This window comes from Acyrthosiphon pisum, chromosome A1, assembly GCF_005508785.2.
Source record: "Acyrthosiphon pisum isolate AL4f chromosome A1, pea_aphid_22Mar2018_4r6ur, whole genome shotgun sequence".
Classification (NCBI taxonomy): domain Eukaryota; kingdom Metazoa; phylum Arthropoda; class Insecta; order Hemiptera; family Aphididae; genus Acyrthosiphon; species Acyrthosiphon pisum.
In genome coordinates this window covers 22,017,739-22,032,714 of record NC_042494.1, presented here as the reverse complement: position 1 = coordinate 22,032,714, position 14,976 = coordinate 22,017,739, and the positions used below count along the sequence as shown (strand labels likewise).

The 14,976-nt window shown below is 27.7% G+C and overlaps 1 protein-coding gene across 8 annotated transcripts; it reads left to right on the top strand.

Moving 5' to 3' along the window:
* The first annotated feature begins 301 nt into the window (after positions 1-301).
* LOC100574400 (zinc finger protein 2 homolog) lies at positions 302-13,961 on the top strand. Of its 8 annotated transcripts, none has more exons than XM_016806195.2 (11): positions 306-654; positions 1,081-1,218; positions 1,648-1,753; positions 3,447-3,512; positions 3,949-3,992; positions 4,557-4,706; positions 5,477-5,581; positions 5,951-6,055; positions 6,424-6,528; positions 6,897-7,001; positions 8,611-13,961. In XM_016806195.2, exons 5-11 carry the CDS (start codon positions 3,964-3,966, stop codon positions 10,376-10,378), a joined length of 2,367 nt encoding a protein of 788 aa, XP_016661684.1. In that variant the 5' UTR covers positions 306-654; positions 1,081-1,218; positions 1,648-1,753; positions 3,447-3,512; positions 3,949-3,963; the 3' UTR covers positions 10,379-13,961. The 8 variants fall into 8 exon arrangements, with proteins under 8 accessions (XP_008185208.1, XP_016661687.1, XP_008185207.1 ...); XM_016806196.2 differs by having other exon boundaries at positions 1,642-1,753; XM_008186984.3 differs by lacking the exon at positions 1,648-1,753 and having other exon boundaries at positions 306-613.
* Positions 13,962-14,976: the final 1,015 nt, after the last annotated feature.

The following is a 14,976-nucleotide window of genomic DNA, read 5'->3' as shown; positions in this document are numbered from 1 at the left end:
AACAAGTATGTCAAAATACCTACACTTAATTCTATTCAATAATACGCATTAAATATTTTTGCAACAACACTATAATAATACTATGCATAGTTCTCGTTAATTCATTTCTAATTTATACAAAATAATATTGAATCAATTTAATAAAAAATAATACTTAGATACTTAGTACAATGTTACAGTTTACTGCACTTCATGCATTGGAGCAATGCACATCATATAAATATTAAATATCGTTTAAAAATGACTTAGAAAACAATTAATATTTAATACTATAAACAGAATAATAATTAATATTTATCCATCTTGAATTGTATCGGGAAAAATACGATTTTAGGACCCCTTTTAAGATACACATAGGCAATAAAATATGCAGTATAGTCTGCACCGTCTTATCAGGGGAAGACATGAGGGATACGCAGGCTGTCGTGTGTACAATGTAAATCTGACATGAACTACTATCACAGATTCTGTGCCAATGATGTGATAAGTGATCTGTGTTCTGTAGTCTGTACTCGTGGCTTTAGATGGTAAACTATTTACTTCAGACAGCCGTGTCTTTACTCTGTGCTCTGTGGCTATTTTCTCGTTGGAATTTTGGCACCATCATTCATGGGTAAGACATCACTACGCTGAGCACTATAGTCTATAGTCTAGGTAATAACATAAATTAAGTAACTTTTATTCGTATAATAAGTGAATAATACTTTTAAATCATTATTTCATTGCATTCCTTGTCAAAAAAACTATAAAGGTATGCTAGGTATGTCAAATGGACTAACAAATACCTAACAAAGGTATAATAAAATGAAAAATACAAAACCGAATTTTTCTCAAAACTAACATATTGGTTTTACGGCACTTCTGCTTAGCAGGGCAGCATAATAATGTAATTTAATACAAAATATCATAACGTTTTTCAAAAGTGTACTACCTACGTTGATTTGTGAGAAATAATAGATTCATCTTGGCTACTATCCTAATTTTTCGAAATCGTATTTCGAATGTATACTATATTATATTGTCGTGTGACGCTTTAATATTGAATGAGTTGCAGTTATTGAATTTTGTATCATTTTACAGATTTTACAACAGTATATGACTGTACACATAGATGCACATGAAAATAATATGATAACTATCTATGAGATACAGAAAGGATTTCATGGATTGAAAATTGGAACACACTTCAAATTTCAATAGCAATTTAAGAAAATCAAAGTGAGTTTATATTTTATGTAACATACCAATTGGTTGATTCTTATGTTTTTGATTTCAACTTGATTAGGTATAATATATTATTATGCAAGTAGTAGTGGGCACACGAGCACATGCCCTACCTAAAATATTGAAATAAATAAATAAATGTAAGAATTCATATTAAATTAAAATGTAATGTATTATTTCCATAGTTTTGTCAAAATATTTAGTTAAAATATTTGACAATATTATTGAATTAAAAATGTGTTATTACTACAACACGTACACCAGGCGGTAATCATATATCCTATCCGCTATGTCCCAATTTACAGCAGTAGATTTCTTCCACTTGCTGATAGGAATTCTTATGGCGTTGTCAGGCACAAACTAATTGTCCCCGGATTTTATTTTTATTAAGATTTATTAAATTCATCATTTAATAAGTTACAGGGAGAAACTTGTGTTAATAGAGAAGGGGAAATATTTGTGCCCCACCTTCATAGATCCCCACGTGTCACTGGCAAGTAGTACGGACGTAAATATAATATTCAAACTGGTAATGATAATGTTAATTAATACTAGTTAATATTGATTTAAATAATAATTACATAATATACCATAAAGCGACTTAACATAAGGTGCCTATTTGATTTTCATCAGATTAAAACTCATTTAAAATCATATTATGCAATTAGTAAGTTTGGAATCTAGAATTTAAAGATTATATTAAAATGTATAGGTTCCTACTTTTTCTCAATTATTTTTGTAGAAAAAGATTACTTTAAGTAATCGGAATTGCCATCAATTATTTTCAGTATATTTATTATATTATAATTCATAATCATAACCTAACCTATTTTACTAAATATACCAATTAGGTACTTAAAATCACATTTGTGGTTTCTAATAAAATACTGTAAAATGCCTAGATTATAGATACATACTAATATAAACTAGAAAAAAAGCTCCATTCCATCATTTTTATATTAATTTTGTCCAATTTATCTTAAAATATACTATTGATGACACATTCAACTGTCAATAAATTACATTTTAATTCATAAGAAGCTATAGGTAATAGAATGTTTTAAATTTTAATACATATAGTGATAATAATTTATTAGGTTTCAAGTTATTTTTTTGTAAATGCAGATTTTAATATTTAAAAAAAAACCATAAATGTTGCACTGTTTTATACTAATTTTTAAATGTATCCTGTTTTGAGTAGGTTATTGTAATGGGCATGTTAAATTTGAATTCAACAATAAACCATTCATATGAAAATGATTCTCAGTAATCTGTCAGCCTTTGATTAGATAAAAGTTTATTATATAATATTATGTATATTGTCAGGCGCGGATCTTGAAATTAATAAAGGCAGGGGCCAGATGAAAAAATTTACTTCAAGTACATACATAGAAGCATTAAGTTTTAAGTTTTTATAGTGTATAAAATATTTATCATACACGCATATATAATTTTAAAATAATAATACCTAATAACAAAATTACATTTTATTGGATATAATATATATTATATAATTACGTAGGCAACAGTGAAATATTTTTAAGTACCTAAGGCTTACAGCACCTATAGCCCCTCCCCCCCTTGTATCCACGCCTGTATATTTTTATTATTTATTAGTTATTAGTATTTTATATGTCTATTAGTTGTACAGTATCTTAAACTATTATGAAAAAAAATATATTGCATAATATATTACATTATTAATTATTATAAACTAATAAGTTAATTCTGTACACCATAGAACGGTAAGAATAGGAATAATGGTACAAAAAGCTTAAAATTAGTCTAAAATTTTATGATTTTTATAATTGTTATTTTGTATGCAATAAATAATATTCACAATTGTGAAATGTATCGAGTTCCTATAATTAATATTTTTTTAATATGGTATAAATCTACAACATAACTAAAATATTGTTATGTTTCGTTTAAAATGTTATTAACTATACAATTTTGTCAAAACTAAAACTTTAAATGTTTATGTATTTTTGAAAATTTTAAAATGCTCTAGCATCACTTTAGGCGTAATTACTTTTATAGTTATTTCAATTTGAAATATTGACAAAATTATAAAAATTTGTAAATTATTTTTTGGTTAAAAATCTATCTAATTTTCAATTTATTTAGCTAAGGCTTCACAAATTAATGTAAAGTTTTTTATAAGTTTATATAAGTTCTTATAAACATCAAATATACATATTATGCACAATTTTTTTTTACAGATACTTCAAAATCAAACTATAAAAATATCCGCTGCTGGAATGTAAAATTATACTTCATATTACTAGGTATAGTGGATATAGTATACTTATTATTAAATTTTTATAATATGTATAAATGGTTTCATTAAATATTGCATAGAGAAACAATGTTCGATATTATATGTTATGCTAAATATTAATCCATTGACAACGAAACACGCTACCAGTCACTAACAATATGATTTTATTTAATAATAGGTAAAACTAAATAATATTATATTATAACTCGTATTTTATTGTTTGACATAATAATTTATTGTTTTACTTTATCATATATAAAAGATTATTATAATGATTAATTTGACACTGGTGATTGGGTACAATAGAATTAATACGAAGTTTTCTATGTACCACTATTTACCGCCTCCTCGGGAGCGTAGGACATATTTTATTATACACTGTTTCTCTATACAAATAATATACTAAATAGACTTATTAATTTATTGAAATAAAACATTTTTAGTGATCAACATTTTAGATGAACAATATGGAACATTTAAATTCAAAGTGAGTATACTTTAATAAAAATAATATACAGAGATTCCCAAATAGTCACTTGTATGGTCCATTTTAGAAAATGTATGAATTTTGGTAACCCAACATATTATGGTTTTTTTTTTTTGTTTCATTGTTGATCGCTATCTTTGAGCCTGAAAGCGTGCTAGTGACACATCACTGGTAAACTTGTAATCGTTGCAGATAATGATCAATGACGAAAAAAAATTCTGACATAAATTCAGTACATAATATAGTTACACCGAAACATATATCTGTAAATATTTTAGATGCGTAGAATAGCAAGCTAATGGTTCAGAATTTTTCACATTTTGTCTATCGTTACTTTTTTTTTTTTTGAAATAGGGATTATTAAACTCATTACTTAGTCTTTGGTGTAATATAACATGACTATTTTGATGGATAATATTTTTACACATATAGTCTTATTTTAAAGCACCTAATTAAGAAATATCTTAATTATAATTTATACATCCAGATAGAGTGATATTTAAGTTTTCCAGTATTTAACATAAAAATTATTTACAATGGTAAATTTATATTTGTTTTATTTAGAAACAAGAATATTCCTGTATTCAATAAAATATTAAAAGTATCACTTGTAAATTGTGATCATCTATTGAAATTTCATAACCAAAAATTAATCAGAAAAGAAAATGTTGAATTTGAAGACGTTGATAACACAACCGAAGTAAATGATTTTCAGTAAGTACCTCACTACTATACTTTTGAGTTATAATAATTATGATATGTGTTGTGTAGTATAATTCAATAAAGTACCTCTTTGTAAGCTAATTAAAATTATGAACATTGTGCAGTTTATTTTGTTTAAAAATTGTTTTTATAAAATACTGAAGACATTTTAAACAGTTGGTGTAAATTAGGTGCGCTTTGTGGACAAATCTAACCGATGGTGAATTGAATACTGCATTTGTTGTACTTTGGTTTAAGTGTATTAACATGGACAAATTGGGTTAGGTATACATCTAAAATTCTAAACGGGAAAAAATCAATAACAATTCATATAAACAACACAGATTTTTTTATGGTCTAGTGAGTCTTTTCATATAAACTAATTTTAATATATCTGTGTAAGAATTCATAAATGACATCATGGGTATTCTTTTTTCATTGCTCAATTTTCTAGAGACCGGGGTTAATTCTTTATAATTTATTGGGAGAACCATGCTATCTAATAGTCAAAACCTTATTCGAAATAATTCAATGACGAGGGTGCATCGAAATAGCGGTGCAAAAAGCAACTGTTATTTTTAAATAGTAGATTTTATTACATTAAATAACTCCATAAATAAGTTGATGCAATCCTTGAAGAGATTTTTAAAGACTTATTGCTTATACATACAAAATTTAAAGATAATAAGAATGAAAATTGTTATTATAAAAATCATACATTCTTTGATAAGTTGAGAATAAAAAATACTCTGATCTAATTATATTGTTATTTATATTTTTAGTCAAAAAGTTAAACAAAAACACAACACTGTTAAGAAGATTGCTATTTCGCAAATAAAACAACAAAATATTCATAAAAGAAATGAGAATGGAACTATTCAAATACAGTAAGATGATGCTTATGACAAAATATTTTGTTTTATGTAAATTAAATAGTGTCAGTATCTAATAAATAGTTGACAATTCACTATGTCTTATTCGGGAATTTAGATAATACTTCAATAAGATACTATCTTAATTTGTGTTCTCAATTTATTTCATAGGTACCATTATAATGGATGCCAGTATTGCTTACAGTTAATTTTACTTCAAAAAAATTGTCTAACCACTAATCACAGCATTTAATGAACTCTTCTTTACATACACTATAAAAAGATAATAATAATGAAAATTTTTATTATAAAAACCTTACATTCTTTGATAAGTTGAGAATAAAAAATACTCTGATCTAATTATATTGTTATTTATATTTTTAGTCAAAAAGTTAAACAAGAAGTCAGCACTGTTAAGAAGATTGCTATTTCGCAAATAAAACAACAAAATATTCATAAAAGAAATGAGAATGGAACTATTCAAATAAAGTAAGATGATGCTTATGACAAAATATTTTGTTTTATGTAAATTAAATAGTGTCAGTATCTAATAAATAGTTGACAATTCACTACGTCTTATTCGGGAATTTAGATAATACTTCAATAAGATACTATCTTAATTTGTGTTCTCAATTTATTTCATAGGTACCTTTATAATGGATGCCAGTATTGCTTACAGTTAATTTTACTTCAAAAAATTGTCTAACCACTAATCACAGCATTTAATGAACTCTTCTTTACATACACTATAAAAAGATAATAAGAATGAAAATTGTTATTATAAAAATCATACATTCTTTGATAAGTTGAGAATAAAAAATACTCTGATCTAATTATATTGTTATTTATATTTTTAGTCAAAAAGTTAAACAAAAAGACAACACTGTTAAGAAGATTGCTATTTCGCAAATAAAACAACAAAATATTCATAAAAGAAATGAGAATGGAACTATTCAAATACAGTAAGATGATGCTTATGACAAAATATTTTGTTTTATGTAAATTAAATAGTGTCAGTATCTAATAAATAGTTGACAATTCACTATGTCTTATTCGGGAATTTAGATAATACTTCAATAAGATACTATCTTAATTTGTGTTCTCAATTTATTTCATAGGTACCTTTATAATGGATGCCAGTATTGCTTACAGTTAATTTTACTTCAAAAAATTGTCTAACCACTAATCACAGCATTTAATGAACTCTTCTTTACATACACTATAAAAAGATAATAATAATGAAAATTTTTATTATAAAAACCTTACATTCTTTGATAAGTTGAGAATAAAAAATACTCTGATCTAATTATATTGTTATTTATATTTTTAGTCAAAAAGTTAAACAAGAAGTCAGCACTGTTAAGAAGATTGCTATTTCGCAAATAAAACAACAAAATATTCATAAAAGAAATGAGAATGGAACTATTCAAATAAAGTAAGATGATGCTTATGACAAAATATTTTGTTTTATGTAAATTAAATAGTGTCAGTATCTAATAAATAGTTGACAATTCACTACGTCTTATTCGGGAATTTAGATAATACTTCAATAAGATACTATCTTAATTTGTGTTCTCAATTTATTTCATAGGTACCATTATAATGGAAGTCAGTATTGCTAACAGTTAATTTTACTTCGTAATAATTGTTTAACCACTAATCATAGTATTTAATGAACTCTTCATTAATGTCTGGTGATAATTTGAGATAGCTTTATTCTTTATGACGTATTGTTGACTTTATTGGTATGCTCAAATAATATCTGAAAAGTTTATGAAATATATTATGTTATTTTAAATGTATTTAATATTGTATATTAACACAAAATTGATCATTAATCATATCAATAATTAGTAATAATTACCTTAATTTCAGTATTAAGTCCATTTTTAATCGTTCAAATTTTCTGAAAGACTTGGCAATTGTTCATTTTTAATTAAAATCTTTATATATACTTGACAATTTTAATTCTTATATCCATTTATTTATGTGTTGCAATCAGCTTGATAATCAGCTGTTCTTCAATTCTATAAATATTCATGATTTCCTCTGCAAACCAAGATAAATATTAACAAAACTCACTGTCGTATATTATTTAAAAGAAACTAGTTTACTAAAAATCTGTTAAATACATACATAACGAGAATTTATAGTATCTCATTTTAAACTGGATCATCTCACATTCTCACCAAATGGCCAGCGCCGCGGGTTTGATTAATAATAAAAAAAAAAACGGGTAAATGGATGTCGCTCTGGTGTACAGTAGGTTACAAGTGGGTCACTGTATAATGGATTGTATTAAATTTGAATTTAATTATCTAATATCATTGTATATGAAAAACGATTTTGAAGAGAGACAGTTTATCAGTCTGGATATTTTATATTTGTAAGTTGACTTAATACTATAAACTACAACAAAATAACTAAAATTGTTTTTATAATTATTATTATTATTGCAACAATTTATTGAAAATATATAAACAATTTTATTAACATTTTTGGACACAGAGACAGAGTTCAATTAATTTCCTTTGTGAAATATAGATGCGTATGGCTGTTAACTTGATGTTGAAATGTGTATAGTAGTTGACGAAATACCATTTTAATTAATTACAGTTTACAATAATATAAGTTTTAATTTTTACAAATCTGTACTATCTATAAACAATTTTCTTGCAAGTTCGGGGTTTTCAGAATAAAAATAGGACATTGTAAACTAACTTTAATTTTGTTAAAACCTAAGGTCTTTTGAGCTAAAATTGATGGCTGTAGCGAGGTCCCCCACAGCTTATATTGTCACTAAAAGGATTTTGCACCTAGTGAGTGAGCTACTTATCTGCGGGCATGCCTGCTTAAATAAAATTATTGTCTCACTCCAAATGACCTTAACATCTGCTGCTTTATTTTATTTTACTTTTGTTAAGTAATAATCTGAAAGATATATTGAATAGTTATTGAATTATTTGATAGTTTTAAAACTGGGCTATAGTTACTGATCTATTTTATAACAGTTATACAACAAATAATTATTTTTTTTGTTTCAGTTCATTTAATTCTAAAGAAAATATTGAGACTACTAATTATGACAATGGAGTTGACCGTGTTGATGATATGATACATAGCAGCATTATTGAAATTGTGCCTAAAAGATCACAGTTAATGTTATCTGATGTCGAACACCAGAAATCACGTTTAAATACTTATGAAAAAATATTACTCTTCACTAAGCAGAAGAGGACACCTAATCCGAATAAAACTTTAGAGTGCATGTACTGCAATAAGGTGTTTACAGTGCAATCAAATTTAACGGTTCATTTAAGAAGCCACACCGGTGAAAAACCATACGCATGTGATTTGTGTAAAAGAACTTTTGCTCACAAACAAAATATGATGTGTCATATGAGAACACATACAGGATATAAACCTCATTTATGTCCAATTTGTAAAAAGACATTTAGCCATAAGTCATTATTAGACTACCATGAATGGACACACACTGGTATTAAACCATTTAAGTGTGAAATTTGTGCTAGTGAATTTTCTCGGAAATCAGGTTTAGTTTATCATCAAAACCACAGTCACACAGGTGAAAAACTGTTTAAGTGCAATGTTTGTGACAAAGCTTTTTACAGAAAAGCATTTATGAAAAATCATATGAGAGTCCATATTAATACGCAATTAGAAAAGTGCCATATTTGTGATAAAACATATTTTTATAAGTCAAGTTTACGAAGACATTTGTTGAATCATTCTGGTGAAAAGATGTTTGAATGTCATATGTGTAAGAGATCCTTTTATCGGAAATATAATTTACTTGCCCACATAAAAATTCATATGACAAAGAGACCTTATGAATGCAGTCTCTGCAGATCGACTTTTCCTACAGCATCAGAACTAGAAAACCATACAAAATCTCACATCGGTGATAATACATTTCAATGCCATCTTTGCGATGCAAGTTTTATATTAGAATCACTTTTAGATATTCATATGAGATCTCATTGTGGAGATAGACCATTTCAGTGCCCTTATTGTTTAGCAACATACGCCCAGAGGAAAAGTTACTCTTACCATTTAAAAACTCACAGAGATCATGAATTGTATAAGTGTAATTGGTGTAAAATATCATTTTTTCAAAAAAATAAGCTAATTGATCATTTAAGATTACATACTGGTGAGAAACCTTATAAATGCATCGAGTGTAACGAAAGATTTGGGCAAAAAGCTGTTTTACAGTCACACATGAGAACTCACAGTACTGAACAAAAATATAAATGTGACACATGTGGAGTAGTCTTAAAACAAAAATTAAATTTAATTAAACACATAAAAACCCATCTTGCCTTCAAATCAAATTTTAGGTGTAGATTTTGTAAGACTAAATTTTTACAAAAATCAACTTTTATGTGTCATATGAAAATGCATTCTAAAAACAATTCTTATAAATGTAGTATATGTGGTATTTCATATCCACAAAAAACTGACATGATTAAACATGAAAAGACTCATATGATTGAAAGGGCTCTACTAACTTGTAATGTATGTAATCAATCTTTTCCTTCAAAATTAAAACGTATAAATCATGAGAGAAAATTTCATACCGTACAATCATGTCATTGTCTTATCTGTTTTAAATTGTTTTTTGAAAAAAAGGAACTTACACTACATATTAAATTGCATATGAAGAATATGACATCTGAATGTTTGATTTGTAAAAAATCATTTCTACAAGTACCTGTTTCGGCTAAAGTATTAAGAGATATAACTGGAAATAAAAAAAAAATATGTGATGTGTGTTCTGTCATCTTCTAATCTATCAGATACGCAACTAGCTGAAATATATTATAAAGACAGTATACCGCCATTCCTGAAGTTTCTGGCCATATTGAAGTTCACTCTTTTAAATGGGACGGATTAAATAATTTATTTTTATGTACATTACATTTTTATTTTATTATTGTAATTTTTTTAATTTAATTTAAGATTAAATTGTTTTCAATAATTACTTATAGATGATTTGTGATCTGGGCGCTTTATAATTTTATGCGCCTATTAATTTAATTTACATGACAAATTACATTGCATCAAAATTCCAGTTCTATTAATAACAATGATTTGAATGAATCTGTTTTAACATTATGATATTTTACTATATATATTTTAATTAAAATGAATTAATATAATTATTATACTATTGATAACATATGTCCTATGTTGTTATTATATCCTGGGATGGAAGTATTGTCTAATGAAATCATTGATGTGAAAGCTGGGAATAAGGAAAAAAACAAATGTTCAAACACATTTACTTGTGAACTTATTTTCTCAATTACAAAAACAAGTAAAAGAGTTGAAGTACGACAAAAAATAACCCTAATTTTTAATTGGTTAAACACAACTCAAAATTCACACATCAATTTTTTGGAAACAATCAAGAAATAATTGTTATCGGTTAGAAGTGTACTAGACATTTCACATTGTGACCGGTAAACCATTGCACTTAGAAGGGGACAGTTTCCTATGTGACATTGTCAAAAGAGCTTATTAGCTTATTTATCAGCCCAAAGGCTTCTTTTTGAATTGCAAAATATTGACTGTGTAGTTGATGCAATGCCTATATAATGGCAATCATAAATCATAAAATACTGTTTGCGATTTGTTTGAAAATTATTATTTTAAAATGTATTGTCTAAGTACTTTTTTAATATTCTTAACAATATAGAAAATTTAGATGAACATCATACAGTACAATAGTCTTTTTAGACGTACCTGAGTATATTTTTGCCCAAAAATCAAATGTTGATCAGTATTGATTTTGGCAACTGTTTAGCAAATCACTGCCAAAACATACACAAAACAGTTAACTCACTATTATTATGCCTCTGAAGACAGCGATGGAGAAGAAAATTATTCCACAAGTCTACAAAAATTAATGAACTGAGGAAATGGACCTATCCAAACAAACAAAAAATTCACAACAACCATCGTTGCCAGATAATGATTGTTTCGATTAAACTATATTATATACCCTTAGTGATGGAAGAAAAATTAGTTGAAGATAGAGATACTTTCCTGTAGCTTGAAGATTACTCACCACTTTTATTCCAACATTAGAACTTTTTAATTCTGTTTATATACATGAATTGTCTATATACAATATTTTCGGTAATATTGTTATAGATTTTACACACTACAGAACAAAAAACGTACGCTCAATTGAATACTAAAATAATATTATTGTATTTATTATAATATTGGTAGTTAAAAATTATAAGTCTAGCTATAAATTGTTGATCTAACACTGGTAATTCTACGACTGACTGACTCTCCTTGTGTATTATCTCGACCGTGCTCCATGTCACATACAAAAATTTATTCAGCAGATCCCACAGTTGTAGCGTCGTCCAACACACTCTGTGTTTTGTAAATACAACAAAATACGATATTACGTTTAAAAAGTATTATATATATGATATTCAGGGGTTTTTAACACCCCCCAGACACCATAACAAATGATCATCATGTTTCACTATAGCCCAAAGTATCTGCAGAGTTTCAAATTTCCTGTTTTTGGAGGTCAGTTCAGTTTAACAATAATATCAATAAAAAAAATTACCATAAATAGAAAAAAAAATTAATTAAATGAATCACATTTGGGTGTTTTCCTGAATACTGGTAGACTCTACGGTTTATAGTATTTCAGCGTTGTATACTTTTATGGAAGCTTTTCTTAATCTAATACCTAGTATACTAATTGTTGGTATTGTTAAAATTATAAAAATTTCAATTACATGAACTTTTAATGTTTAGAATCAGTGAAGGTTCTGGCGAAGAGAGTGAGAGATTTCTTAACTCAACTGCTTTATCAGTCGGTTGGTTCAAATTTTGTATGTTGATTTTACCGGTGAGGTTCTGAGGAATAATTGCCCTGACAATTTGACGTTTTACGTTTCGCTGTTAGGATTTTCTGGAATAATGTCTGAATTCTTTACTAGCTTTATTATTAGATAATAGTATAGATAGTTTCCGAGATTACTTTTACAGTATGGATGTATGGTTAGTCTGCCTACGCTTTCGATTTTTATTTTAGAAGTTTCCGAATGATTTACTTCTGTTAGTAAGATTCTGAGTTTTTCTGGGTTATTACTTTTACTATGTTCTTTGCTTTTGCTAAGTTCTAAGATTTGATTAAAAATTAATTCGACATCGATTTTTGAGTATACACCGTACAGAATGTTGACCATCCGTCTGAGTTTGTGTCCCAAATCTCGCTGCTTTCTATTTCCATCATTGCCAATTTCTAATATCAGACTTGTGTGATAAGCTTCGATTTAATTCAAATATGACAACGTTGCTCTAGTAAATTATTCTATGAACAGTGAACAAACTCCTCAATTGCCACATCACTGAAGTTGTTTTTCATTTTTGTTACAATCGTTCGTGGTTGCTTCATAGTGAGTCATGATAATATTGTCCAAGTTCTCGGGCGTTAACTTTTGGCCCTTCGTGACCGGATACAACTACAAACCTTGACCGAAAAAATACACGTTCATTATATTTTCTTCGTTGATCACACCATCATGACAGATCGAATTGAACCATTGTGTTTCATTGTCATTCAACTATAGTATCAAGTCAACTTTATTTCTGTCATGTTATTGAGGTTTCTATGACGTATGTCGATGCAAAGGCTCGGATGGTTCGTTGCATTGCAAAAGTCACCTCCTTTGTCGGTGCTGCGAGCGATTCTGGAAAACGAGCAAAAATTTCAGCCATGCTTTTGGAACTGAAAGAAATTCGCTTGACTGCAGAATCTGACATTCAAGTTATAGAGGCTACTGTTGGAAAAAAAATCAGCTCCAGTTGAAGTTGTAGATAATTCCATAAATCTCAAACTCTCTGCTGAGTTTGATAATTTGTATTACGAGTTGGTTGCGTTCGCAGATGTGTATAACCTTCCATCGCACCAAATATTCGACTCATCCTCTTCTCAGTTAGGACAAAGTCATTCAGCTAGTTTCGGAAACCTATCAACTTACAAATTTCCAACACGAAAGTTTCCTACCTTTTCTGGACTTCTAACAGAATGGCAGAGTATTGAAGATTTGTTCACATCAATTCTATCCCACGCTCCTACTGATCTTTCGGACGTCGAACGATTCGAGATTTTGAAAACTTCACTAGAAGGTTAGGCTTTGACGCTTATCGCACATACTCCTTTGACATCGGAAAATTATATAAAGGCTTGGGAAGCATTACGTTCGTGAGTAGTATATATGTACCAATCCTGGCACAGTGCCCTTTTTTAACAATAAAAGTTCAGAAAAAACCCAATGTACAATAAAAGTTCAGAAAATCGAAATGCAATATTAATTAAAATATTTTTTGCAAAAATCCCCCCAAAATATTTTTCTCAAAATCTAATTGCAATAATAATTAAAATATTTTTCTCAAAATCTAATTGCAATAATAATTGAAATATTTTTCTAAAAATCTAATTGCAATGATAATTAAAATATTTTTTCGCAAAACTTATGAAATTAATTAATTAAAATATTTTTCACAAAATACGTATGTTATAAAGACACATTCCTAGTACATGGAATCAAGTCGAAAATACAAATGATACTAGGGAGGGCGAATCGCCCTCTCTACTCCAAACGAAAAATACAGCATTTAAACATTAATGTTTATTTACATCAGGATTTATACAGAATTGTAGGAACACTTTGGATTTATACAGAGTATACTCTGATGTTTACGAGATGAGTAAATCAAGTCGAAAATACAAATGATACTAGGGAGGGCGAATCGCCCTCTCTACTCCAAACGAAAAATACAGCATTTCAATATATTTCAATGGAAATATTCCATTGAAAACAAACACATTTCCTTAAAGTCGACAACTAGGGACTTGTCAGAGTATACTCAGATGAGGAAACTCAAGTTGAAAATACAAACGATAACAGGGGGGGGGGGGCGTTTCGCCCTCCCTGGCTTAAACGAAAAAAAACAGCATTTCAATCATACAAATGAACCAGGTTTATATTCTCTTGTCTTAATCCTTCAAGAATATTTTTCAAAATACTTATGAAATTAATTAATTAAAATCCAAAATCATTGAAAACGATTTTACACTATGTTACTTAGAGGGAGACTTATAAAGAATTAAAATTAAAAATGTTTGACGTAAAAATAAACATTCTAACATGAATAGAAACGGAGTTATACTTAAATTAAAAATATGAAGCGGAGGGTAAACTTTTAATATGTAGTGTAGATAAGCATATAAAACATATCTGTGTTGATCCGACTTGATTTTATAAAATAATAAATGAAATATAGAACTTATGCTAACAGGGAGGGCGAAACGCCCTCTCTACTCCAAACGAAAAATACAGCATTTCAAT

Excerpts from the sequence above, each read along its gene's own strand:
- LOC100574400 (XM_008186984.3), top strand. The coding sequence starts at position 3,964 with ATGAACAATATGGAACATTTAAATTCAAA. Across the intron at positions 5,582-5,950 it reads AATGGAACTATTCAAATACA|TCAAAAAGTTAAACAAGAAG; the intron begins GTAAGATGATGC and ends TTATATTTTTAG. Across the intron at positions 6,529-6,896 it reads AATGGAACTATTCAAATACA|TCAAAAAGTTAAACAAGAAG; the intron begins GTAAGATGATGC and ends TTATATTTTTAG.